The sequence below is a fragment of the Epinephelus moara genome, chromosome 13, assembly GCF_006386435.1.
Source record: "Epinephelus moara isolate mb chromosome 13, YSFRI_EMoa_1.0, whole genome shotgun sequence".
NCBI classification, from domain to species: domain Eukaryota; kingdom Metazoa; phylum Chordata; class Actinopteri; order Perciformes; family Serranidae; genus Epinephelus; species Epinephelus moara.
This window is the reverse complement of record NC_065518.1, coordinates 28,569,785-28,595,730: the sequence shown is the minus strand read 5'-3', so window position 1 is coordinate 28,595,730 and position 25,946 is coordinate 28,569,785. Positions and strand designations below refer to the sequence as shown.

The 25,946-nt window shown below is 41.0% G+C and overlaps 1 protein-coding gene across 1 annotated transcript in view; it reads right to left on the bottom strand.

Annotated features, from left to right (window-relative positions):
* Positions 1 to 25,946, bottom strand: part of cacna1g (calcium channel, voltage-dependent, T type, alpha 1G subunit) — a 210,569-nt gene that overhangs the window by 61,460 nt on the left and 123,163 nt on the right. The window contains exons 15-21 of the mRNA XM_050059547.1: positions 24,652 to 24,833; positions 23,867 to 24,193; positions 22,803 to 22,982; positions 19,165 to 19,265; positions 13,080 to 13,197; positions 7,712 to 7,780; positions 5,702 to 5,886 (exon numbers count right to left, since the gene is read on the bottom strand). Coding sequence (XP_049915504.1) covers positions 5,702 to 5,886; positions 7,712 to 7,780; positions 13,080 to 13,197; positions 19,165 to 19,265; positions 22,803 to 22,982; positions 23,867 to 24,193; positions 24,652 to 24,833 — 1,162 coding nt within the window. The remainder of the gene's footprint in view (positions 1 to 5,701; positions 5,887 to 7,711; positions 7,781 to 13,079; positions 13,198 to 19,164; positions 19,266 to 22,802; positions 22,983 to 23,866; positions 24,194 to 24,651; positions 24,834 to 25,946) is intronic.

The following is a 25,946-nucleotide window of genomic DNA, read 5'->3' as shown; positions in this document are numbered from 1 at the left end:
ATTTAATTCAAACAGCCGGTGTCTGCCACAATCGAAGAGGAGTGACACCAAGCTGATAACAAAACACAGAGGCAGGATGGCAAAGCAACGTCTGCCTCGTCTTATGTTTGACAGCAGAATTTGGAGAATTTGGGAGAAAAACAGTTTTTAACTTAAAGGCAAAGTTTTACCAAAATGGCAAACATATTGTTAAAGATATTATAGCCTTACTGTGTAGCCATTAAGTTATTATTAAATCAGATTTAATTCCTCTTTTTTGAAATGACATCTAACATATATCAGGATTTATTTTATTTTTTTTCCAGTTTTTTTTATATTTATGTCTGCCTCAGAGACTTCGGATTCAAGTTGATTCGATTACACAGAAATGAGCCTATTAGCCACAATTTAACTATTTGGAACGTTAATTTGAAATGAAGTCCACCAATAATGAACACTGAAGTTTCACTGACTGACTCTGTGTTTTGTTTACCGACCTAATAAATCAGCAGAACTTTTGATGATGCACAATATTAACTTTGAGTGTGGGTCATATTTTGATAGTGGCAAACAGTTACCTAGCGTATTTTGGTATGCTAAGACTAAGTTGCCACTTTAATTGGGATGAAATGCCAAACTGAGCCACAGATACATTTTTCAGATTTAGTCAGCTGTGTTTGACTTTAAGGAGAATGCCCTGACTCTTCAAGGGAAACAATGACCAAATTACAACTACATGTCTCAACAGATGTGGTAATGCAGAGGACAAAGCCTCCGTATCTTTATTGTGTTTAGATCAGGGGTTCTCAAACTTATTACCCAAAGGTCTACATCTGATTTTAATCCAAAGTCAGAGGTCCGGAACAACTTTAAATAAAGGAATGTTCTGTGCAGACCTTGCAGCTACATTTACACTAGTTGTAGAAATTGAGAAAAAATGTTATGCGAGCGGTTACGTTAGTCGGAGGCCTCCACGTGGGGAAGACAGACAGAACACTCGGCCGAATGCAATGATTGGTCGGAATTTTCTTAGAACCATATGAGAATGGTAAAATTATGAGTTTTTATCTCTGGTGGAATTCACCTACATTTTAGTGTGCCATCAGCTTATTAATAGCATTTTAACCTAAACAAAGAAAAGCGTAAAACTTCCAGAATGGTAAGTGCCGCTTTAAGTAACTGAAATAACACGTCTTCCAAATGTTTCCTGCCAACATCATCTTGACGAAGAATAACAACACTTTATGATTTGTGTTATGAGGTAAAGAGAACAAAATTCAATGGCCGCATAACGTCATAATGTTAACGTAAACACAACATGATATTCAACAGCAATACAATCAAATACAACATGAAACGTCTTTAGACATTTAAAATATCTTCAACCTGATTTTCATTCCAACCAAAATTTAACGTTTGTCCAACATAAGAGTCCAGCGTCTTTCTGATGTCATATAAATAATGCCCGGTGCCAGCTGGGTTGGGGTATTGCTGTGAATGATCTCCAGCTACACTGTAAGTTACTAACAATTCGTTGATCAGTAGAAGATTTATTCATAAAGAGAACTTTGCACTTCATGTGTTGAGTCTGGACTGACTTTCCGTTCAGTCTGGACGCAGACCTTGCTGCGGACTTAGAGAAGCCCTGGTTTAGACTTTTAGATCATACCTGTTAGATGGTGTTTTTGAGGAAGACTATCCTCCCCCCGAAACGCCCGGATAGGTCATTTGTAAAAGCAGCGTAATATAACCCATATTCATGTTTATTGTTAGGTGGCAGCCTCAGGTGGGTATAGTGATAATAATGGGAACAAAGGAGGAAGTCAGGTGACATACTAAAAAGAGTGACAAAGACTGGGAGAGAGGTAGATCGGTGGGTCAAACAAGCACAGGACTTTGACCCAAGAGGCCGCTCTTGGTCTCCCAAGTGAAACCAAAAGTCAACGTTAAGTTATTTTAAGATATGTATATCAGTTACATATTTAACTGATGCCATGCATGTAGGGTACTTAACTTACGTCACATACTTAAAGTAAGTTACGTGTGGAACTTAAGATATTTAACAAATGTATCTATTTTAACCAAAACTATGACCTTTTCCTAAACCTAACCAAGCTGTGACCTTTTCACAGCGTTAACCACGTGTTTAAATCTCCGACTGTTAACAATCATGTAAGTAATTGTCTTCTGTCACGGGTAGGTGCACTAATTTAGGAAACATTCCTGCTGATCATATGAGAAGGTAAGAATAGATGACCTATGTGGTTGTATAGATTGCAGGACTTGTTTTGGAAACAGGCACTTGTTCCCAATACATTATGGGGTATGTGAGAGTAAGATTCTGTGCCTACTTCCCATTCATTTTCACATTGGCCCATAGTGTACTAGAGTTTTTGCCATATTTATTTAGAGGCAGTTTTGGATGCATCAATTTAGCCACCAAATCACCAACTACTAACAAACGGATCCATCCTTGTGTTGTTGTGTTTGGCAGAAGCACTTGTACAGTAGCTCCACAAATGTTTTGCTCCCCAAAGGAATGTTTGTTGACTACTTAAACTGAAACATGGCTTTAATGTAACCCAAGCAGTAATTTTACTGTGTTGACCAGACTGAATTATCTTTAACAGGGTTTTAAGTACCTGCAGTACACTATTACCAAGCCATATAGTATACCCACAGCAGCACACTAACAGTTTAATATGCTACAGCCTTTAATGCTCTGCTCCTCCTTTTGGATTGAAAGTTAATTACTACCTTAAAAAATGATTTTACAGTATTGCTTTCGTGTAACTCATCTGCAGCCTCAGCGGAGGGGAGAGCCAAGCAACCAAGCTCTGCTTATTCCTCTTTCTTTTTCCATCCTTTCCTGTTTTTCCCTCACTCTCTCTCTGCCTGTCTTCATACAGTCTTCATAATCCCATTTCTCTCTCTCTGCCATTTTGCATTTTTCTCAAACTGAAGACATCATTCCCCAGAGAAGTGGTTGCCCTTTGCTCTCGAGAATATTTCCCCCAAACTTGTAATTGCTACATGTTTCCTAATCTGACTTTAAAACCTTCCCTACTCGACATTAATACAGCCTCAGCCTTGCTGTCCTGTGGGGATTAAATAAGAGGATTCAGCAGCAGTTAGAATCAGGTACTCTTTTCAAGTGCTCAGTTTGTCGCAGTTGCACCAGATCTAATTAGAAAGCCTCTTGTTTGACAGCAAGTGCACTCTTTAATGTCACATTAACATTTCACTTGTAAGTGAACAGCATGCTAGTTTCAGTAATCAGGGACCACAGTGGCAACCAAACCACATTCTGAAGTATGTTGAAGTATGTTGTGTATGTGCTCACTCTTTTCTGACACACTGTCCGTTGCTGCTTTTCTATAGCATTTCAGAAGACCCTCCACCCACTCACTTGTAGGCTCTGAGTTCAACTATAGGGGGACGTTATTACCATCACTCCCCATTCCCTCCTTTCCTTGTGAGGAGTGAGGAGGTCAGAGTCTAGACGCCACACATAAGCATTATTTTACATTCACATAATAATAACCTAATCCACACGAGTTGGCTGACTGAATTACAGAACAGACAGTAGGTCAAAGTTGAAGTAAGGAAGTGAGTCTGTAGGTTAACATTGATAAATGTTTTACCAAATACTTTGGCTAAAATTTGGACAGAATTGTCAACATACACGAGAGACCAACGTACCTGCCTCAATCTAGCCCTATTTTAAGTTCACATTGATGCGTAGTCATGTCTGCATACTTGTTTTGCCGGAGCTTTAAGACTGGAGCTGAGCAAAGTAAAACAATGTTGAATCCAAATTCACATGTCAGCCTGGATAGCAGCATCTATCTTGTCTATAGCTGGCACCATTGTTATTTCCTCAGTTACGGGTCACAGCATGACAATGCTTAACACCAGTTAGTCTCACTTGTGGCGCTGACTGGCTAATTGTTAGTAGGGCAGAGTACCATTCACATTTGAACCGGTATGGTTCCGGTACCTATAATTTGGTACTAGTGCCTGATAACCCTAACCATACAGCACTTTACTTTCTCTGTTATAAAACAAAATGCCATCATTAATCAAGCTGAAGGGGTGACATAGTAAACTAAAAAGCAATGCTGCTCGTTTGCTGTTTTCTAATCACACAGAACTCATCTTCTGTCACTGTCTGTCCATCTACTTGTGTATGTGTGTATGTGTGTGTGTGTGTGTGTGTGTGTGTGTGTGTGTGTGTGTGTATGTATGTGTGTCTGGTCATCCAGAAGTGGTACTATGGTATTACTGAAATTATAAAGAAGGTATGAAGTGTGCACTGCACATGCGAGCATTTTTGATGATCACCTCTGTCCAGTCCTTTTGTCTTATCGCATTTAACCAAAGTTATCTTCGTTTTTGTTGACGGGCCGTGGCAGCTGGCATGTGATAGAAATTGAAGTTTTGAGTCATGACTCCTTCTATTCTAGCTCCCAATAACACAAGACGACATTTTGAGACTCCTATGTAGCCGGCAGCCCTGTGGTCGCAAGTCATGTTTTGCGTCCAGCTGATAAAATGACGTCAGTCTGATGTCGACCCTAAAAGGGTCTATAAACTGAAATCATACTTTCACATACATACCAAAGTATGTCCACTATGTGTACACTGTCTGTCCTGCTCAGACTCTAACAATTGTCACTTATTATTGATGAGTGCTTCTGTGGCAGTATTCTTGAGCATAAGTCAACAAAGCACACTGCATACTTGCAAATACATGTACACCTAATGTGAAGCACAAACAAATTCACTACCTAGTTCACACACCAATGTTACAGTATAAACTCAAAGAAGAAAGTAACTGTTTGAAGGCAGGGAGGACAGTCCTGGCAAAAGATTTCCCTTTCATGTCAAAGGTGAAAGTTACAAAAGCAAACGAAGACGAAAAGATCAGTGGTGTTTAGTGGGTAAATTTGGCAGGAAGAAGATGAATATTTGATTTGTGTGCTCTTCTTTAGAACTGCAATAAATATTCAAGAGAGGGCAAAGCCTAGAGAGCTCCCCTTCACAAGATGAAACACCAAGCGTGCGGCTGTGAGCCAAGTCAAGCATGACGCTACATGCATGCAAATGGCACACGCGTGAACACACACTGAGGCTAAAACTAAGGACAAAGAAGTCCACACACGTGAAGACCCTGTCTGGTATTTCACAAAGACACACATTCTAGATTTCCCTCTGCACCCACACATACACACACATTTGGAAACGTAAGCGCAAATACAGCCTCCAAATTGGTGATTTCCGCCTTACTTCTGCTCAAATAAACATAGTTGTGCAATTGTGTACACGCTGACAATAACACATGCATGAACGCACATGAAAATAANCACACACACACACACACACACACACACACACACACACATCTCCCAAAAGCTCCAAAAGGTGGTACATGTCAGAGCTGAGAGAAAGCTCAGTTTGTTCCACCTCCATTTTAAAACAAAACATCCATATCAGGCACTTTCTTCATCCCAGGAGTCTGGGAAATGGAAAGACTCAAACCTATATACAGTATATGGGGTCGGTTTGTTCTGGCCTTTTAATATTTCCCACCAAGAAGGTCGGACATTTAAGTATTTTGTGGTAAGACTTTATTTTGTGATTCCTATCAACAGCTTCAGGGCTGGTTTCTCAGTGTGTTTGTTTGTCTATAAATTTCGGCGTCCCCAAGAGAGCCACTTACCGTAGTGGCCTCAGGGTCCTCAGCAGCCTCAGCACTCTGAGCATGCCCAGGATCTTGGTACCAGAGTTGGAGATGAGAGACACGAGGATGTCGATAACAGAGATCATCACCAACATCCCGTCCAGAATGTTCCAGCTGCTCCTCAGGTAGGCCTTGTCCCCAAAACACCAGCCCAAAGCTACGATCTGGACACAGATGGCACACAGAGGCATGATACATGGACATACAGCAGAGTGGAGTTAGTGTATGCTACTGAGGCAGCAGAAAGCTCAAAGGGTAAACTGCTGCTTTACCAATATTATTTTGATACATTTAAATTGAAATATCAACTCTAAATGTTAGTGGCATAAAATGATACACGAATCAGTGATTCAATATATATTTTTGTGTGAGCGTTTGCAGATTTATTTGTTATCAAGACATCTTTTGCTTTTATTATGCTTAATGTCCTGTATGCACAGCATTGTAGATTGTTTTCTTCCAACTTGGCAGCCAAGATCAGAAAAGCTGCAAGCTTTTTCAACCCGCATTTCTAATTCTATAGGTACCACTCATCATTTATTCTACCCATAATGCAATTTGCATTCCAGAAAATAATAGAGACTGGCTCACTTGTTGTTTTTTTTGTAGCTGAAACGTATTAAATCAGGCCACGACAGCTATCTTTGCTTCATGCATTTCTTATCACCTAATGTAACCAAAGAGATGAGAGAGCAAGAGAAAAAGTGGGAGATGGATAGAGGATAATTTACATTAGGTGATGCTAATTAATGCATGACGGTATATGCAGTATATGACTGGGAATCATCAAAGAGGCTGATCATATTTGATGAGCAAAAACAGATCTCAGACAGCTACTACTGACTCTTCACTGTGTATTCAGTGTTAGAAAAAAGTGCATCCCATTATTAGGCCTAAATATCTGACATAATTATACTTTATGTGAGTATATCTATTTAATGATACATTATATTTCTACTACCCTACGTTTAAGAGGGAGATATTGTACTTTTTACCTCATTACATTTAACCCATGGAAATAACATCCTGCAATTCCTAATTTAGGTGATTTAAGTTGCCCACATCTTTTAACACCAAACTATGACATGATTTTAGAACATTATCTTAAAATTAAATAACACAACCAGTACTCCGTGTGTGTGCTTGCGTGTACAGGCCCTACGTTCGTTAGCCCGCCAATTGCACTGGGACCAAAAATAGAGACAGAGGCTTTGAATGAGTGACACCCATGAACTTTCCTCCCCTCTGCCTCCGCTCGCTCCCGCCCACGCCTGCATGGACCTCCATTCAAAGCTGGTCCATTTGAATACTGGCGAGACAATCCTCCGCTTAGCATTATGAAACAGCCCTGAGTGTGTGTGTGTGTGTGTGTCTGTGTGTGTGTGTGTGTGTGTACAGTGTGCATGTTCACTGTCTGTTTGAGTCTCAATCTCTCATTCTCTTCCTCCCTTTCCTCCCTCTGAACTCTTTTTTCTTTTGTATTTTTGGGGCTTACAGTGCATGCGGGTATCAGGCAGACTCTGTATTTTCTCTGCAGCTTTGTTACTGAGCAGTTTGTGGAGTCTGGTGCCGGTTTCTCCATCTTATGCAAAATTTGTACATTGTGAGTGAACACAGATGCTTCATCTTGTTCCTTTCAAAGCTGGGGACAAACGATGAGGTACGGTACCAAAAAAATCTTGAGCTGCCAAATATTTTGTGGCAAAAGAGCTGATGTCTACTGAGTGAGTGAGAACAGAAATTAGTGATGACTTCATGGAAGAATGGAAAGCAAACACACATTTAAATGATGACCATAAGCAGTCAGTGGCCATAGCGTGCAAGCTTGACACTCCACAGAATCAATATTTAGTAGTACGTGGCATCCCATTAGATAAAAGAACAAAACTCTTTCACCAAATTTGACTGGGCTTTAGAAAGTAAACCAAGAGGACTCTCACAGAAAGGTTTTACAATCTAACATGTCAGTAGAAATCTAGAGTGTCTCACCTTTATAGTCATCTCAGCCACAAAAATTGCCGTGAAGATGTAGTTTGATAATTTTAGGAAGATCCGCTCCTGCAGTAAAGAAGGAAGAGAAACCTGGATAAGTGAGGTACATGCTAACACTTTTAATGACTTGAAATTCACATTTTTTGTTCTAAGCATGTTTTTCTACTGAGTTTGTTCTTTGTGTGCTTCTAAATTGATCTGAATAATGTATGAGGGAGCTATTTTCCTCATGCAGTATTTGAAAACATCTTTGTACAAACATCTCTGTTGCACTCACTAATGATGGCTGGCAGGCAATTATAAAGTTTACTATGTATTATCACTGCAGGAAAATTCAAACAAGGCATCTAATATCTAAGCGTAAAATCTTAAAAGTTTCCTTTTACTGGTGGAAAAAAACATTATCTTTAGTTTTTCACAGTGCAAATAAACTTGTAAGTATTCCCTAAATTCAATCATTTGCACCGTGGACAAGCGGCATCGTATCACCTGTGGAACACTTGGTGAAACGCTTTAGTGTTGAGAAGCAAAAATTTTAGGCTGAAATTGGCAGTTTTCCAATTAAACCAGCATGTCGTTTATTTTTTTATCAGAGATAAACAGGCAGTTCAGAAAGCAAGCACCATCATGTTGTTTTGTGAGTGTGCACACAACACAATACCATCAGGACTGAGTGAATACATCTCCTTCTATATGCACTTTATTGCACTCCATGCTTCCCTGTTGCCTGAGGCAGCATGGCTCAGTGGTGTGTGCGCAGTGCACGCAGGGGAGGATGGGATCCTATTTACTGAGCTAAACAAGGACTTAAGAGAAAAAACAAGCAATCTAGAAAGAATAAAATCCCTTCACTGACTGCTTATTTACCCTACTTCCCCTCTGTCTGAGGAGACACAACCCCTTCCTGCAACTGACTGTCTATGTACTGGATATGTGTCTGGTGTGTGCATGTGAGCGGGTGTAGGTGGCTGCCTTTCCCACGGCCTCTAAGTAACATCACCCATGCTCCGAGGAACACAAAATCACACACATAAACACAGAGATGGCAGTCCTGCAGCGTTTTCTCTGGGAATGTCAGGCATGACATCACTGGGAATGCTGGCGTTGAGAGGGTTTATAAATTCCAGGCTTGACAGCAGCCATTCCTGTCCTCTGTGAACGAGTTTTCATAGTTTCATTCATTAGGAACTAACAGGCATGTGGTATAGAATGACAGAGGAGCAAGAGATACAGAAGTTAAAATTCAGGCTGTATCCCTTGATGAAACATGAATTCCCTGGTCAATAGTTTGCCTAAATTTGTCAGTCCAATCACATTCTGGAAAACGGCCGGTTGATTTAGGTGTGTACAGTATAATCATGTTACCAGCTGTAGCCTACAAGCTGTTAACTTTAGATCTAGGTTTAGGTTTAGATTTAGATCAGTTTAAAAATATACACCCTGCTGTGCCAGAAATACTGTAAATGGCTGAGGCCACGTTATCTAACAAGCCTGAAAAAATAACACAGTATTAACTTGAAGTTACCCTTTGTATAATTCATGTGCTTACAGTATATTTGGCCAAATAAATTGTAGAAAATAATAAAAAATAAACTGCATGTTAGTTAGCTAGCCTGCAAAAATTTAGGTAATTTTTTCCCCCACACTTAGCATTATGCTGAGGCTACATATTGGCCGACAGAAATGAACAAAATGATGAAAAAAGCTAACTTAACAATGTTGAACAAGGTGAGAACTTGCTCCAAAATTATGTTATATGTATGCTGATTTAAACTGAACAAACAGCTTGCTAACTAAAAAAATGAACGCTACATGTAAATTACTGGAGCCAGTTTGGCTAGCTAGCATGCAAAAGTTAAGCATTCACTAAAGCTACACTTATTTTTTTCATGTAGCTATGTTTCAGCAAACTGAAATAACCAACATGATTTTTTTTTTAAACTACAAATTTAGAATTATTCACAAATTCTGGGTTTTCACTAACAGGCTGGTAAATTTGGTTCTTGAAAACTCAACAAATATGTTAGCTAGCTAGCCGAAATACCGCATACTGCTAAGGTTAGCTGTTGTCATGTTAGTTAATGTTAGCCCTCAAAACTGAAGCAAGGTATCACTTTTAACGCTACTTTACTTTCTTTACTTACATCTTGGCTGACTGAAATGAACAAAATGATAAAATAAACGATATTAAAGAAGCTGAGACTTTCCTCTGTAGCAGGCTAAATAAGGTTTGTTAAGGTTTGTTTGCATGTAAACAGCTGTAGCTAACGTTAGCTGTTTTAGCTAGCTAGCTAGCCGAACAAAATTAAACACATAAACAAGTTTACTGTAGCTTTTTTCCCAATATGTATACTTACATTTTGGCTAACTGAAATTAAATAAAAAGAAGACCGAGGACTGAAAGCAAGAGAGAAAACTTTCATACAGCAGACATTTTGACTTGTCATAGTAGGAAAAGCAGGGAACAGCCCATTGGCTCGACAGCCCATTGTTCCGACCATATTAAACTCATTGTTCCGAAGTCCGTTCCGAAATCATCATGATGCCCTGTGGTTAAGGTCTGGTTAGGTTTAGGCACAAAACCACTTGGTTAGTGTTAGGAAAAGATCATGGTGTGGGTTAAAATGAAAAGGAAAGTGACAAACACATAACCCGTGAGCCTGCTCCGTCTCAAGCCGGTCGCGGCGCACCATACGCCCGCCGCGAGCCGTTCAGCACTGCGGACAGTCGGACTAATGGGATGTCGAACCAATGACATGGACCCGGAAAAGCACAGGTGTTACTAATAACATTAACGATGGCTCTGTTTTAATCAAGAGCTCCAGTGAGAGGGACAGTGAGCAAGCATGCAGATACAAGAATCCTGAAATCAGAGCAACTAAATGGAGTTCAACCATCTTTACTTTTATTATTTACATCTGTGTTGTTCCTACTGTGAAAATGGCCTATTGTGTCAGATGGTGAGAGGAATCCAAAGCTCCCTCAACAGTAGTAAACTGTCTCCCTCTTGCCCCCCTCCCATTCCTCATAATAGTGGTGGTGTCATTCCCAGTTCAACCATGAATGTACTGACTGTCATCCAGTGTGTCTGACCACAATTTAGGGAACCACAAGCCAGCAGCCTATACAGCTCATTCTAGCTCAGCCTGGTTTGACATAATGCTGAACATAATGACATAGACCAGAAATGACTTTGCTTAGTAACAAGCCAGGGAAAACAATACCTAATACTATACACTTCCAGAGGGTAATCTACAATGTTCCACGAGGCATTCTACACTGGCAGCCCCGTGCTGGAGAGGTACAGTATCTCTCTCTAATTTTTAGGGAGCTCAACACTCTGTATGATAGCAATAATTTAGTAGATGACTGTACAGGAATACATTGTTATATAAAAATCTTGCTTAATGCAGCATTCAATTATGCAATTACCTACCCTTCCTGCATTCCTGAGCAGCAGAAAAGAGTCAGCCCACACCTCCTGGAAAGCTTTAATCATGGCCCAGCATGTAGCGCTATCTCTCTGTCTCAATGTTGATGACGTGGACGCAGAAAACTTAGATTGATTGTGTTTTATACTGGTGATGCTGATATAATTCAATTTAGAACTCTAGACAGTGATGTATTGTCCCCTAGCTCAATTAGGAATAATAAATCATAATAGGTGGTATAATCATCCTCAATCATTTCCACTAAGCAACAGGAAGACAGTATCCAAGCAACATCCAGCACCAAACCAAAACAGCAATGCACTGCAAGCCAAACACAAAGTGTGTGACATAACTTCCAAGACCATAAACTAATTATTCAGCCTGCATTCCGCACTAAAACTGTTGTGACTAAAACGCTTTATCTCTAAATTGACTTACTGACTAAATTTCTATTTAAAGAATATAACATGTGTCTTTTGTCAGGCTGGCACCATGGGTGATGTTAAGAAGGTACTTCAAATGAGAAGCAGCGGACTGATAAATTATACATGTTGGGCTGTTATACACAGCCCAAACAGAATCAGCGAGTGGAAATCGATTCACAATCGGCTTCATTAATTCAAAACAACCCACACAGGCAAACAAATAGCAGCATGCAATGACCACCCGGCCAAATGAGATCTGGAGCAATAAGCATCTCAGCTCAAAACTGTAATGACTGCTCGTTCTCTTGTTTCGGGCTGCTTGCTGCGTCATACATTTCCATCTCATTTCAATAATGGCCTCAGGGTGCAGACCGGACACGACGGCCACGGCAGGAAGCTGACAAAATGTATGTGCATGCGAAAGTACTACACTCTGATGTGAATGTTAGGGTGCCTGCTGTGGTGGACTTTGTGCATTTGTAGTTACAGACCTGTGTGTGCAGAGGTGAGGGGTAACAAATCATCCCATATATATATACTGTATGTGTGTGTGATCTTTCTGCCCTGATTAGACGGGGCTGCCTGTAGGCCGCCCTCCATTTGTAAAACATCTCCTTTCCTCGACATTAGCCACGTACGCCAGCCCACAGATAATTAAATCAATTACAACGGCACTGTCTCCTCCGTGTTTCAGTCGCAAAACAAGCAGAACGGAGCGTTCCAGCAAGACTGGACCGCAATTAGGTCCATCCACGGAACACCTCGCTCAGTGAGGAAAAAAAAAATCAAACAGTGATAATTATTGTGTTTATGTATGGAGCGGCTGGACTGGGCTCCGATGTTAAAGCTAGAAGTACGAAAGGACACACACTTAGATGTGTGTGTGCGTGTGTGTTGCTGCAAGGCATTCAGCCAGGCCTCCTCTATTTGAAGGGATGGTGCATTAGCTAAGGAGGTGATGGTGTTGATGATGCAGTGCAGTAGACACAGAGGTGTAGCACACATTACCCAAAGCTACTGGCTCACAGTCAAACAGGAGTGGTTCCCTGCTTACATGGTGTTCCACTTCTTTTCTCTTTGGAGAGTAAACTACTGTAGTAATTCTGTTTTGGACGAGTGTGTGTGTGTGTTTGTTTGAACAGCCATCAAGGCTGAACTTGTTGACAGGTACATCCTCCTTTTTTTCACCCTTTCTGTTGAGTTTTTTTTAGGCTGCCAGAGAGTTTTTTATATTGGATTCAACACAGATATTCACACATTTATTACATTTCTGTATTATATTTATATATGTAATATATGTGTTTATGCTTCTTGGTGTTTCTACCTATCTTTCATCTTGACTTCTGACTTTTTTCTTTCTCTCTTCTTCTCATTGTGCTTGTCATTGAAGACTGAAGGCAACACATTCGAGTTGAATCTTTTCATAGACTCTTAACTCTAACTTTACAGAGCAAAAGGTCATGTAGTGTGAAGCTAACTGGGTGTTTGTACTGTTGTTTTTAGACTCACGGCAGTGGTGATGCTAGGTCTCTCGATGGCGATGGTGATGCAGTTGAGGAAGATAATGACCAACACAATATGGTCAAACATCTTGTGGGTGATAATCTTATTGCACAGGATGCGAAACCTGGAAAAAACAACAAAAAAACAACAACAGAGAAATGATAAATAGGTATCCATCCAAAACAAGCAACTGCACCAACAAGTGTGTTTCTTTCTCAATATTAAAGGCAAAGATTCCTTCGGTTTTAGGGAAGGGAGTAGATATACTTAACAATTTTTAACTAAACACAAATTATTCAAAACTGATTTGTATTTGTCGTCAAACATGTCTGAAGGGAATTTTAAAGTATCAATATAGTTAAAGTATCAATACTGCTATATATATATATATATATATATATATATATATATATATATATAGCATTGCATTCACCAGAATGAAATGGACGAGGTCACAGTGACCATGACCTTTGACCACCCAAATCTAGTCACTACATGATTGGCTCCAAGTGGACGTTTGTGCCAAATTTGAAGAATCAAATGGGGTGAGTAACTGATAAACAAATGATCATTTTGGAGGTTAGTAATCAGTAATCAGTTCATCTGTGGACGTTTGTGCCAGATTTAAAGGAATTCCCTCAAGGTGTTCTTAAGATATCGCCTTCACTAGAATAAGACGGACAAGGCCACAATGATCTTAAACTCTGACCTGTGACCACTAAAATCCAATTACTTGATTCTTGAGCCCAACTGCACGTTTGTGCCAAATTTGAAGAAATCAATTAATCAATACAATGCCTCCAGCCACGGCTATTGCCGGTGCAGGGGCGTAAAAATGGGAACAAACAAAGTACTGCATTTCTAGTTTTGTTCAATGTATATACTAATGAGTAGTTTAACATATACTGCATCATATTTTTAAGATTATCATGTGTTTACTGTGCAAAATCTTAATCTGCAATGTCTCTTAAATGTTCCTGTGAACTGTAGTGGAGTGCTCAGTCCAGGTATGTTCTAAGAAAAACCTGAAATAAAAAACATCACTGTACAAGGACATTTACTGAAACGCTGTCCACAGTAATGAATGATTCTCATTCAATTTAAGAGCGCTTGTCTCACATATAGTAACCCTGTAATGAACCGCTGTAGAATTAGGAGTCATTAATTATGTCTGACTTTCATTACCCGACATGAGAAGGTTCCCAAGCTTTTAGCTCACGACAACTGAGAGAAAGAAAGAGGGAATGCTTGTTATATACAGTGGAAAGGATTAAACTGTGTGTCAAATCCGCTTTGATGGCTCATATTGGTGTACAGCGGGGGACAATATTGTAAGGCTCAGATCTGGATTTTTGGCTTTATTTGGCAACGCAGGCACCATTGTGTCAACACTTGCTGAGTCTGTGTGTATGTATGCGTGTCATCTGACTTTGATAAGCATTATGCAAACGGTAGACAGACGGGATAAGCTAATTCCTCTTTGACATCTGCACGTCAGAGCCTTGATGCTAAAGAATTCATGTGTTATCCTCAAGCAGCAGGGAGGGAGGTCACATGGGAAACACACGCCTCTGATGCCATGGTTTGAAAGTGGGCTGAGAACTTCAATGTCAAGTTCAAATGGCCTGAGACTTACAAAAACACACCAAAAAAAACACAGGAAAAAACTGTCAGCACGTGCTCAAGCAAAGAGCAAAAATATTTGTCAGACCTGAGATTTGAAAAAAACCCAACACTGACATCTTGATGCGTGAATGTTTATATGAAAGGATTTTGTTTGCTTTTTGCCTTCCCCTCTGATGACATTTACTGACCTTTTGAGTTTTCTGGCATCAATACCTTACCTGCTCCTAAATGACAGCTGACATGATTGATTAAAGTTAGTTTTATACTTCTGAAATATCACTAAGAGTGTCCAAACACTACCAATTAAAAGTTGCAAATCTGTACATTTCAACACTTTTCCCCCAAAGTGTTAGCTGATTTTTACATCGTCAGCCAACTCTTGGTGTTCCTCATCTACATTCTTTTTATATTCTTTTTAATCTTTGAACGCCTCTGGTGTTTTTGCACCAGAAATCACCTGTCACTCTAACAGTGTAGGCGGTGGTGTGACATGTTTGCTTGGATCTTGTGCTGAACAAGTCTGTTTGTTGGCGCTCACTCAGGTCCTGGCGTGACCTCTGTGCAGGGATGAGGAATAACCAGAGAAAGTGGGACCAACTCCTTGTATTGCAAATCACAGGTACGTTTGAAGCCTCTGCATTCAAGTCCCAAGTCAATGCCTAAACTTTGAGTTTCAAGTCCTGAACAAGGCATAATATGCTCTTAGCCAAATTTTACACCTTTATAAAAACATAATTGGTAATATATTAAATTCACATAAATCAAAAATGCTTTTTAAAATGTGTATTTACTTGTTAAAACAAGTTTGTTGGAAGTTGTTGCGTCTTCATCTGTAATTTTCAACCTGCATGTTTTGCATACTGCAATTTGGTTTTTGCTGACCACCACATAGTTTTTGTATGTTAATGAAATTATCCATGGTATCATTTTTTTCTAATTGATGAGTAACAAAAAGTCTGTCATATTTCCCTCCTGCAACTTGAAACTTGATTGGATACTGTAGCATTGATTCAAACAAAGTCAATCTGGGGAATCTGTGTTGACTTGCTGGGAATGAATAGAGTTAATTTTACTTGATTCATATGGGGAAATGAATTGATTCCTCTGAACAATTAATCAATGGGTTTGTTTATTTATATGTTTGTTACAACTAGTTTGCTCTAAATGCGAGGGTTGAGTCTATGGAGGCACTGCACACGACAAACGCCTCTACTGCAGATGCCAAGCTGCAGTTGCCTGAAAGAAAAATAAGCCCCACCTGTCTTTTGACCGCAAAACAATGACGATGGAGCAAAACCCAGAACAAAAGGAAGCTTCCAACGACAATCACTAGCCACATTTTAGCCACATTCACTAGCAAAATCTAAATAAAGACATAACTTATGTAATAAAGTGCTATGCCTCTTGAGATTTCTTCCTTTAAAAACTCATCTTACCTCTGCAAGAACACTGAAATACGTTGCACATACTGTACGTGAAAATGTAGTTAGCTGGCTAATGCTAGTTACTTTAATTTTTTATGTATAATGTTAATCTTTGATGTTGCAATATGGAAAAGAGGGGTAGAAGTGGAAGAGATGGAGAGAGAGTGGGAAACTGTTTGCATCTCAGTTGTATAGGCGATTCTTATACGTTTGATTAGCCGATCTGCTTTACTTCAATAAAAAGGTTTTATTAACAAGTGCTGTTTATTAATCATTTTACACTGGCCCTCACGGAAAGTAACTTCTTCTTTAAGTACGTAACATATTGACAGGTATATTTTTACTTTAATTGAGTAGGTTTCTCAAATGGTATTTTCCTTAAGTCCGTTTTTTTTTGGGAGTAATTGTACTTTTACATCGGTATGAATTTCCAGTATTTTACCCACCCTCTTTGTGTAGAATAGCAAGAAGAGATAAGAGGCGCTCATGCTAATTATCCGGTTCTTCTTCTGTGCATTCCAAACAAACCAGAAACCAGAGACATAAACCACAGTACTTCCTGTGAGCTGGCTTTCCAGGAAAAAGCTGACAGATGGCGAGAACGTTTAATGTTTTCTCCAGCTATAGGCGGAATCACTTTTCTGTTATATCATTCGGGACTGGGAAGTAGGAATGCAGAGAGTTTCGACATAAAGATGCCACAGATCATTACTTTCACTATTTACTGTAACTCTGGAAACATCTTCCTTGCTGTCTGTTTGTTCTATTCCTATCTGTATCTTATCATATGCTGCTCACATGACCTACCTCCCCCACAACTCAGTGCAGTTCCACATGATCTGATCATCTTTGATATAAGGGACTACATGCACAGCCCTGTGAGTCCTGCTCTTCCTCAGTCTCCATAAAGACAGACCACTGTTCTTACACAGCCCAGTCATATGGCGAACACGCGGAATCGCAATGACTGCATCACAGTATGCCCTCAAGGCCCGCCCACTCCTCCGCTCATTTAAGACTTCCCCTGCAGTAATCATCAGTAGCAGCAGTAACAAAAGAGAGCGCAAAGGCAGGTTGAGGTGAACTCGGGTCCATGTGAAAGCGGCTGGACTCCGGCCTCCCACTACGCTGCTGTCTCTTGATGTGATTGTGAGCACAGGCGGGCGTCTGCGGTGGTTCAAGGCCAGAATGGGCGCCACGCAGAGCCTGTGTCCTCGATGTCACTCTCAGCCATGGCCAAACGTTACAGCCCGCTGAGATTGAAAGTCAGCTAGAAGCCAGGTTTGAGCCAAGATCCTTCAGTTTTCTTAATACTCTGAAAATAACAGACTACAGGGAGCTTTTCTTATTAACCTTTTCCAAAGCATGTAATACGGCCAACAGAGGAGAGAAACATCCAGAACTTCTGAAATGGCTCAAATTCACAAATAGTTACGTTATAGTTCAATTATGCATAGTGATATTGATGTTGGCTGCTTACCATTAATTTCACTTGTGAAGTTGAACTGAAATTTAAATCCTCCTCAAACATCACCTCAAGAAAGTCTCAAGTTACTGTAGTGAGAATCAAGCAACTCATATGAAATTCTGATGATCTGGTCAAATGTTAGCTTTCTAGCTAATGTTTGAGCAGCCAGTCAGTCAGCCACAAAGACACATGTATATTTCATAGTGGGCTTTCTAGTGATGGGTGAAGTTGGATGATATGTTGTTCATGTCGCTGATTTCTGAGCTGCAGACCTTGCATCCTGCAGTTCTCTTCTTACTAACGTCATCGACGACATAATCCTTGAATCCAAATGTTATTATTTTTGGACTAGCCCCCTCAGTAAAAGCTGCCTCATGCATTTGTCTTTCCTGGTCTGCTGCTTCCTAGTAGGTTGCCAGGTTTGCACTAGAAATAACCCAATCATGTCTCAAAAACAAAATGCTATTTCTCAAACCAATAAATGAAAATATTTATTATAAAAACTCAAGTCCTTTTTTAGTCATCTGTTTCAATTCTAAGTCAAGTCTCAAATCACGAATACCAAGTCAAAGTCAATTCTTTTATTGGTGTTAGTCAAGCAAGTCTCAAGTCACTCAAATATGCAACTTAGGTCTCACTCAGTTTAAGTCATATGAGTCAAGTCCCCTACCACCACACTGATTTCGAATCAACATGAAATTTAAGTAGTCTATTCAGTCTTTCCCTGGTGCTGCCACCTCATTTGTTAGTCTGATGATGGAGCTCATTTTACACTGTATCTGAGAGTTTTAAAATTTCGAACATCAACTCACTGGGAATGGACATTATACGACACTAGTGAGGGGTAACATTAAGTTCCTACGGGGTGGGTGAGTGGGGACTTGATGTTTGATGTTTAATTAGCATGTTGCGGTGCAGTGGTGGCAGGCTGGGGCCCGGTATTGCTTGGTGTTACCTCCACAGCCACATCCTCCAAATAGACAGCAGAGACACACAGATCAAAGCCCCAGAAGGGGAGGAGGAGTGAAGGAAGAGGGGGCGAAGTAGGGGTGGGAAGCGATGGATTCAGCACGTGGCTGAGATAACACGCAGCAGTAGGAGAAACTCCCTTCCTCCCTCTGCTCCTCACTCACCCCTGACATGGCAGAAATGTGCAGATAAAAGAGACTTCTGAAGTGAGATTGTGGGAGGGAATAGGAGTTGAAGAAAAAAAATGCTGCGTTCACATTGCGGCAAAAAAATAAAATAAAAAAAAATAACACTTTGCCATTACAGTCAGCATTATGGGATGTCAGTCAAATACAATGTGAAGATTCCTCTTCTTGTCAGATGATGGCTCAGTCTAATCCTGAACACTGATAACAAAAAGCTATCGTTTAAAAAGTGCTGTGTTTTAAAATTTCATTTCATTTTAAAGCACACAACCTAATTTATCCTGCCACTGACAGTTTTTCTTTGGAAACGACAGACTTTAAGAGTGCTGAGTGCTGTATCTTATTGAAAAAGTACCTGTAAAACCAAGTACAGGGCAAAGGGGTGGAGTAATGGAAGTGAGCAGAGGAGTGAATGGTACCTTGAGTCTGGAGGGAAGAGGTAGAGTGACCAGGTGTCTCTCTGTTTACACCACTCCGGCTGCTTCTTCTCCAGCCAGCGGAACAGTCTGGCAAAACGACCCTGGAGGGAGGAGGAAGTGCACAGTGCATTCATTATTCATATGTTCACAATTTCCTGTTGCATATTGTGAGCCACACTTATTCTGCACGGATGTAAGTTTTTCAATTGGTTTGTTCTTACAAAACTGTTTCACATGTATGACTAAAACAAGGCAACCTGGAACATCAATATACAGTAAACGTTTATTTGCAGATGATCTTTTAATGTATATAGAAGTCCCTGTTATATATGTCCTACACAGATGAATATTATGATTACTATTACTCACAAAATATTTGTATTCATATGTATACTTGTTTGTCACTTTCTACATTAATTCCCCAGAGGATGTGCTCAATGTAATAACATGGTAAAGGCAACTACTTAACTCATCCGTAAACTTGAAAGTAGTATTTCATCGACAATGTCATCACATGTTCCAGCATTCATGTCATTTCTATGATTAAATGTCCTTGTAGATTATCCTATGTTGGAAACCATCACGCTCATTTTCCATGCTGTACTTGTTCCCTTGTTTTCATTCTTTTTCCCATGGGGTACACAACGTGACAGATGATACACATGACGCTGTCATTACTGAGAAACACCCACAACTAATTTTGCACATGGAATGGGCTGCACACTATCTATGTTGTTCCATCAATCAATTGTGCGGGATCTTCTTTTCAAGACTAAAGTGATAATTTCCAATGCACCTTGATCAGAGACAGTTGGATCTGTGAATATCGCCCTTTAAAAAAATCACCTGATATCACTTTGCACTCCAGAATCTTGCAAGCAAACACTACCCATGATAACATAATGGATATACTCCAAGACATTAACCATCTTACCATGAAATGTGCTAATATCCACTTATTCGCTCAAGACCAGAAGATTCTGTTTCCCTCGTGCGATAATCTTACAGAGGACAACCGTGTCTCAACAGAGAAGCTGAGAATCCAACTTCAGAGACTCAAAGAAAAAGAGACGCGCCTACAACTACACCCCACAATGCTGAGTGAAGACTGGATCAACAAGGGCATTCCCAGGGGACTAAAGATCCAAAAAGAACCTACTATAGACACGTAATGTGAGACATTCACACAGATATGGGGGAAATCCCAAACAAATGTTCATTTGATCTCATGTTACTGATCACTGAGCAAGTATCATAAGAAACAAAATAATTCTATGATCAAAGAACATGAAGACAAAACTAAAGAGAAATTAGGCCCTGACTTCAAAGCTATCGATGAATCCACCAGTCTGTGGCGAAATACAAACACCTGCTACAAGCGAAAAGATCCAGTACAAGAGGGATACAGAGGACTATTCAAACAACAGAGTGTACCGCTGGGAAGGACAGAAACAAGAGGCAACCTCGGAGGAATGCTGCACTGCACCTAGAGGACTCCACTACAGAAAGCAGGTATCAGCAGAGGAACAGGGGCTTTCCTTACAACCAGAAAACAGACAGGGGAAATGGTACAACACGAGATGGTGGCCACAGACCTTTGACGCACAACCATAGCAAGAGGGTGGGGTATCAACCTTTCTACAAAACAAGTGACGCACACATCTCCATTCTGTCTAAAGGTTTATCATTTGTTCCTACCACTGTAGATAGACAATTTGATGCAAGAGTGGATTTATTCAAGTTTTCAGTTAAATTAAACTCAAATGGATATACTCAAATAATTTGGCAGATGAGGACAAACCCTTCTCTAGTGTTGACATTACTAGCCCTACACCATTAACCCAGGGGCAGGTTTGCCCTACAGTGAACAAGTCCTCTATAAACAAGGGGGGGTTTATGGTTATTCAGGACTAAGAAAAGTAGTCAAAATTTATAAAGTGTTTATAAAGAGTTTTAACATTAAATGAATTGATTAATAAACTGAAAAGTGGCATGCATGTGTATTCACCCCCCTGACTATGAAGCACACGGATAAGACCTGGTGCTACCAATTATCTTCAAAGTCACAGTCTTTTAACTAGAGTCCACCTATGTCCAGTCTATGTGTCACATCATCTAAGTTTTTATGTTGTGAAAGGACCGAGTCTGCAGCACTGCTAAGCAAGGGGGACCACCAAGCAAGTGGCACCATGACAACCAAGGAGCTCTCCAAACAGGTCCAGGATGAAGTTCTGGAGAAGTACAGATCAAGGTTGGGTTATAAAAATATAATTAAAACTTTGAACATCCCTCTGAGCACTGTTAAACCCATTATTACAAAATGGAGAAAATATTGCACCACAACAAACCTGCCAGGGGAGGGACGCCCACAAACTTTAAAGGACCAGGGAAGAAGGGCATTAATCAGAGAGACAACCAAGAGCCCAAAGATAACCCTGAAGGAGCCGGAAAGGTCCACAGCACAGACTGGATTATCTGTCCATAGGACCACTTTGAGCTGTACACTCCAAAGAGCTGGGCTTTATGGACAGTGGCCAGAAAACAAAGCTAGAACTTAAAAAAGAAATAGGAACACATTTGGAGTTCACCAGAAGAAATGTAGGAGACCCCCCCAAACCTATGGAAGAGGGTCCTCTAGTCATATGAGACTTTCTGGCCACTCCTCCATAAAGCCCAGCTCTTTGGAGTGTACCACTTAAAGTGGTCCTATAGACAGATATTCCAATTCCCAGCTCCTTCTGGGTTATCTTTCTCTTTGTTGTCTCTCTGATGAATGCCCTTCTTGCCTGGTCCTTGGGTTTTGGTGGGCAGCCCTCTCTTGGTAGGCTTGTTTTTCATTCTTTAATAATACATTTTAATGGTGCTCAGTGGGATGTTCAAAGTTTCACATACTTTTTTATAACCCAACCCTGATCTGTACTTCTCCAGCTCCTTGGTCTTCATGGTGCCACTTGCTTGGTGGTGCTGCAGACTCTGGGTCCTTTCAGAACAGGTGTATAAAAACTAATATTATGTGGCATTTGGACTGAACACAGGTGGACTTTATTTAACTAATTATGTGGCTTCTGAAGGTAACTGGTTGCACCAGAACCTATTTAGGGGCGTCATAGGAAAGGGAGTGAATACATATGCAAGCACCAATCGCCAAAGACTGGGCTCTGCTCTTAAAAAATATTGGCACATTTTATCATCAGATCCAACAATATCCATGGATTTAAAAGAACCACCACTCGTATGTTTATTGAAGAAGACATAATCTTGTAGACAGCCTGGTACATGCTTATATAAAATCAGTGAAAAAAGTACATAGTCTTTGTTTAAACCTCTTCCAAATGGGTGCTACAAATACAAAGGATGCGCTCAATGTAACGATGTGGTAAAAGGCAACTACTATGACGCAAAATGACACAGGCAGCATCCCTGATTAAAATTAGAGATTTCTCTTAGTTTGAACATTGATGGAAACATTTGGGATGACGTACGCACACAACAAAATATGTAACATTGGTCTGGTCATTTTTATACATTTGAATGGATAAAAGTTACATGTTACATCTTCAGCTCTCAGCTCTACATCATTAACCACAGATTGATCTGCAGAAGGAAAAGCAACCACGAAGACATGCGCACACACTGACCAGGCTGGCCTCGTCGTCTGCATTTTCGTCTTCAGTGTTTTCCTCCAGAGAGACATGTGTGGGGCCCAGGACCGATGGAGAGCCCTTCCCATTGCAGTCGCTGTGCTCAGGGGGCCGTAAGTGTCCCAGTGAAGGGGGCCTGGAGCTGTGCATACTGGCTGAGCGGTACAGGTAGGGCACCTGCACATGGAAAAGGACAGGAAGGAGGGACAGGATGCAGCTCACACTTGTCATATAAATGCTATACTCTCATAATCTTATTCTGTAGGTGCTTTGTATGGTAACAGATTTGGTAAGCTTTGCTTCATGCACAGAGGTCTGATAGCTACTGAACACAATTGTTTACTTATATTCTGTCTTCTATTTGATTCTGTTAAGACTACAAACTTGTCAGAAGTGTTGTGCTGGGCTGAAGGAACCCATAAAGCAATTCCCCTCCATGCCACAAAGCAAAGTCCTTCCCCGTTGTATCCCAGCCAAAGATGACAGCAGGTGATATCCCTTGTTAACATTTCATCAGCCAGAGAGGAGCATTTACTCAGCAAATAAATATCCCTGCTCTAATCTTATGATGGAAGGAAAGCCCGCAAACAACTGACTGTCAATGTCATATGAGTAAAGAACAGTTCCATTACTGTAGCCTGCCTGCTTTCATAGTCAGTGAAGTCAGGATAAATGCTAGCATAACCTGGTTAACTCAACTGGTGATCTGCAGAGAGTTTGTCATTAAAACTACCTAAGCTTATTTCATTTTGTTTTAAAATATGTGAATGTGTCAGAAAGTAAAAATGCAGTGTTGTGTTTGTTTTCACACTCTTACTTAGAGCTATGATGAGGAATAGCATTCCAGTAAGTGCAACAAAGAAAGATGCCATAAAAATCTGATAATATAATTTTATGATGTACACTAAAAGTTACTACTTTCAAGTGAGCAGGGCTTTCAATTTATGGAGATTGTGGTATCGACACAGTTTCAACCCCAACTGTGCTCCAGGTTAAGAGTCTTACCGACAAATACCCTGAAATTATTCAGAGGTGGAAACTGATGGATGCACAGCGTCTACCTGCAGCAGAGCATCAGGGTGCAAATCCATAGAGCTCCGAGTCTCCACTGACTCCATCCTCCGGTGTCTGGGCCTTCTCTGCGACTGGGACATGGAGTCTGTCCTGGCCAGAGAAGCGTCGTCTTCGTCCATCAACCCACCTCCGCCTTCCCCGTCATCCGAGCTGGAGCCACCCTCCCCGGAGAGGAGAGACCGGCGCTCCCCAGACTGCCGCTTCTGGCGTTTGAGTGAGGGGGCACGACCCAGGCTGTTCCAGCTGGACCGGCGGCTGGTCCAGCCGCTGCCAGAGCTCCATGGGGCGTGTGGGGAAGAGCTCTGGGCGCTGGTCTGGAGCAGGAAGATGACCAGGAGGGTAAGAGGGGCACAGAGGGATGAAAAGCAGGGAAGAAAAAAAAGAATAACAAGAGGAACAGCATGTAAATGTGTTGATCTTGTATCTTGGAACTTGGACGAAGTTGTTCTTTCATGCAAATAAACCAAGCTGAATTGGGTTGACTCGGCTTGACGTGAGCTGAATTGAATAGAGATTCATGCTGACAGGCAGACAGGAGCAGATGTAGAGATCTGGGCTTATTTTCTCAAGTCTTTATCCCGATCGTCAGTTTGTCAAATAAAGAGTGGCAGCGGCAGCAGTAAGTAGAGAGTCAGACGGGCACGCCACATTAATCATCATCAATCATTACGACCTCCACACATCAGCAGGACGCATACAATGAATTCAGAGAGACACTCGGAGGAAGGCCGGGGGGTACGGTGTATGTGAGAAGAATAACAAATATACAAACCGGTGATTTGTCGTAACAGGCTGGGTCTATGGAGACGTTACTGCCTCGACGGGACTCGTAGCCCAGGACGGGGTCCCCTCCAACGGGCAACTTGGGTATGGGCATGGGAGTGGCAGCCGTGTGGGTAATTAGAGGTGGAGTCAGGCTGGTCTTCAGGTCCACGTGGCCATTTACAGGCACTACTAGTTTAGGAAAGAGGGATGTAGAAAGTAAAATTCAGTGGAGTGGATTAGAGCAAATGGGAGGAGTGTTGGAAAGGATTAAAAGAACACTTAACCTAAAAAATGATCATTTCTGTTACTCACCACCTGTTACACTGAACTCTAAGAAAACCTTGTTCTTTTCCCATGCCTCCATGGTGAGCAAAGAATTCAAAAATGGAGAAAACAGCAACACTATAACAAAACATCCATTTAAAAACTCCACAACTTTTGGAGCGAGAAGTGCTGTGCAGGGCGGACGCAAGTTTTGGCAAACTGGACACATGTACACTTGTGGCTGCAGCTTGATTTGTTGTCTAGATGTGAGCACCGTTTGAACTGGTAAACTGTCACACCCTCTTGTTGCACTGCCAGCTTGTTCCGCATTGCAGGTATCCCAGGGTGCTTTGTGCAGTGGCCTACGTTTCAGCAAAAGTAGACAGATGGTCTTTTGATAATCGTATTGACATTGTAGCACCTTTCACTAGCGTTTCAGTGTCTAGATCACTTGCAGACATAACTCAACACTTGCTCTTTCAGTTTCAAAAGCCTTCTGACAACGTTTCTGAGGAAAGGATCCCTTCATTTGTAAACAAACATTGCTGACAATGCAGTGGCTTGCAGGGCTCCATAAATAAGTGGCGTACTGGCTTTTAACTGTGGAAATACAGTGGTTACAGCAGCAGGCTGCTCTGCGGCAGTCTGTGTGAACACCGTACGCGTGCCAGCCCAACAGCCGTTACGCACGCGGGCAGTGTTGCCCGGCAAGGGAGGAGGGTGTGTCTGCAGACCTGGAGACCGCAGATTCAGACCTGCAGATCTGGACCCGCAGTTCTAGACCCCTTGTATTTCGCAACAGCGCCCTCTATTTCACTGGAAGCCAACATACTATTACAACTATTGAATATGGCCGACGACGATCCGAGTGTGAGTATTGAATGTGAATCATATTATTTGTTTAAACTATTTTGTTGACTTGAATTAGAGAGCGAACTTCATGTTTTACAGTGATACGTTTAAAATGATATAACTGTCTTTACCACGATAGTCTGAAAGGCACGTCAAATATGGGTTAAAGTAGTAGGTAATAGTTTA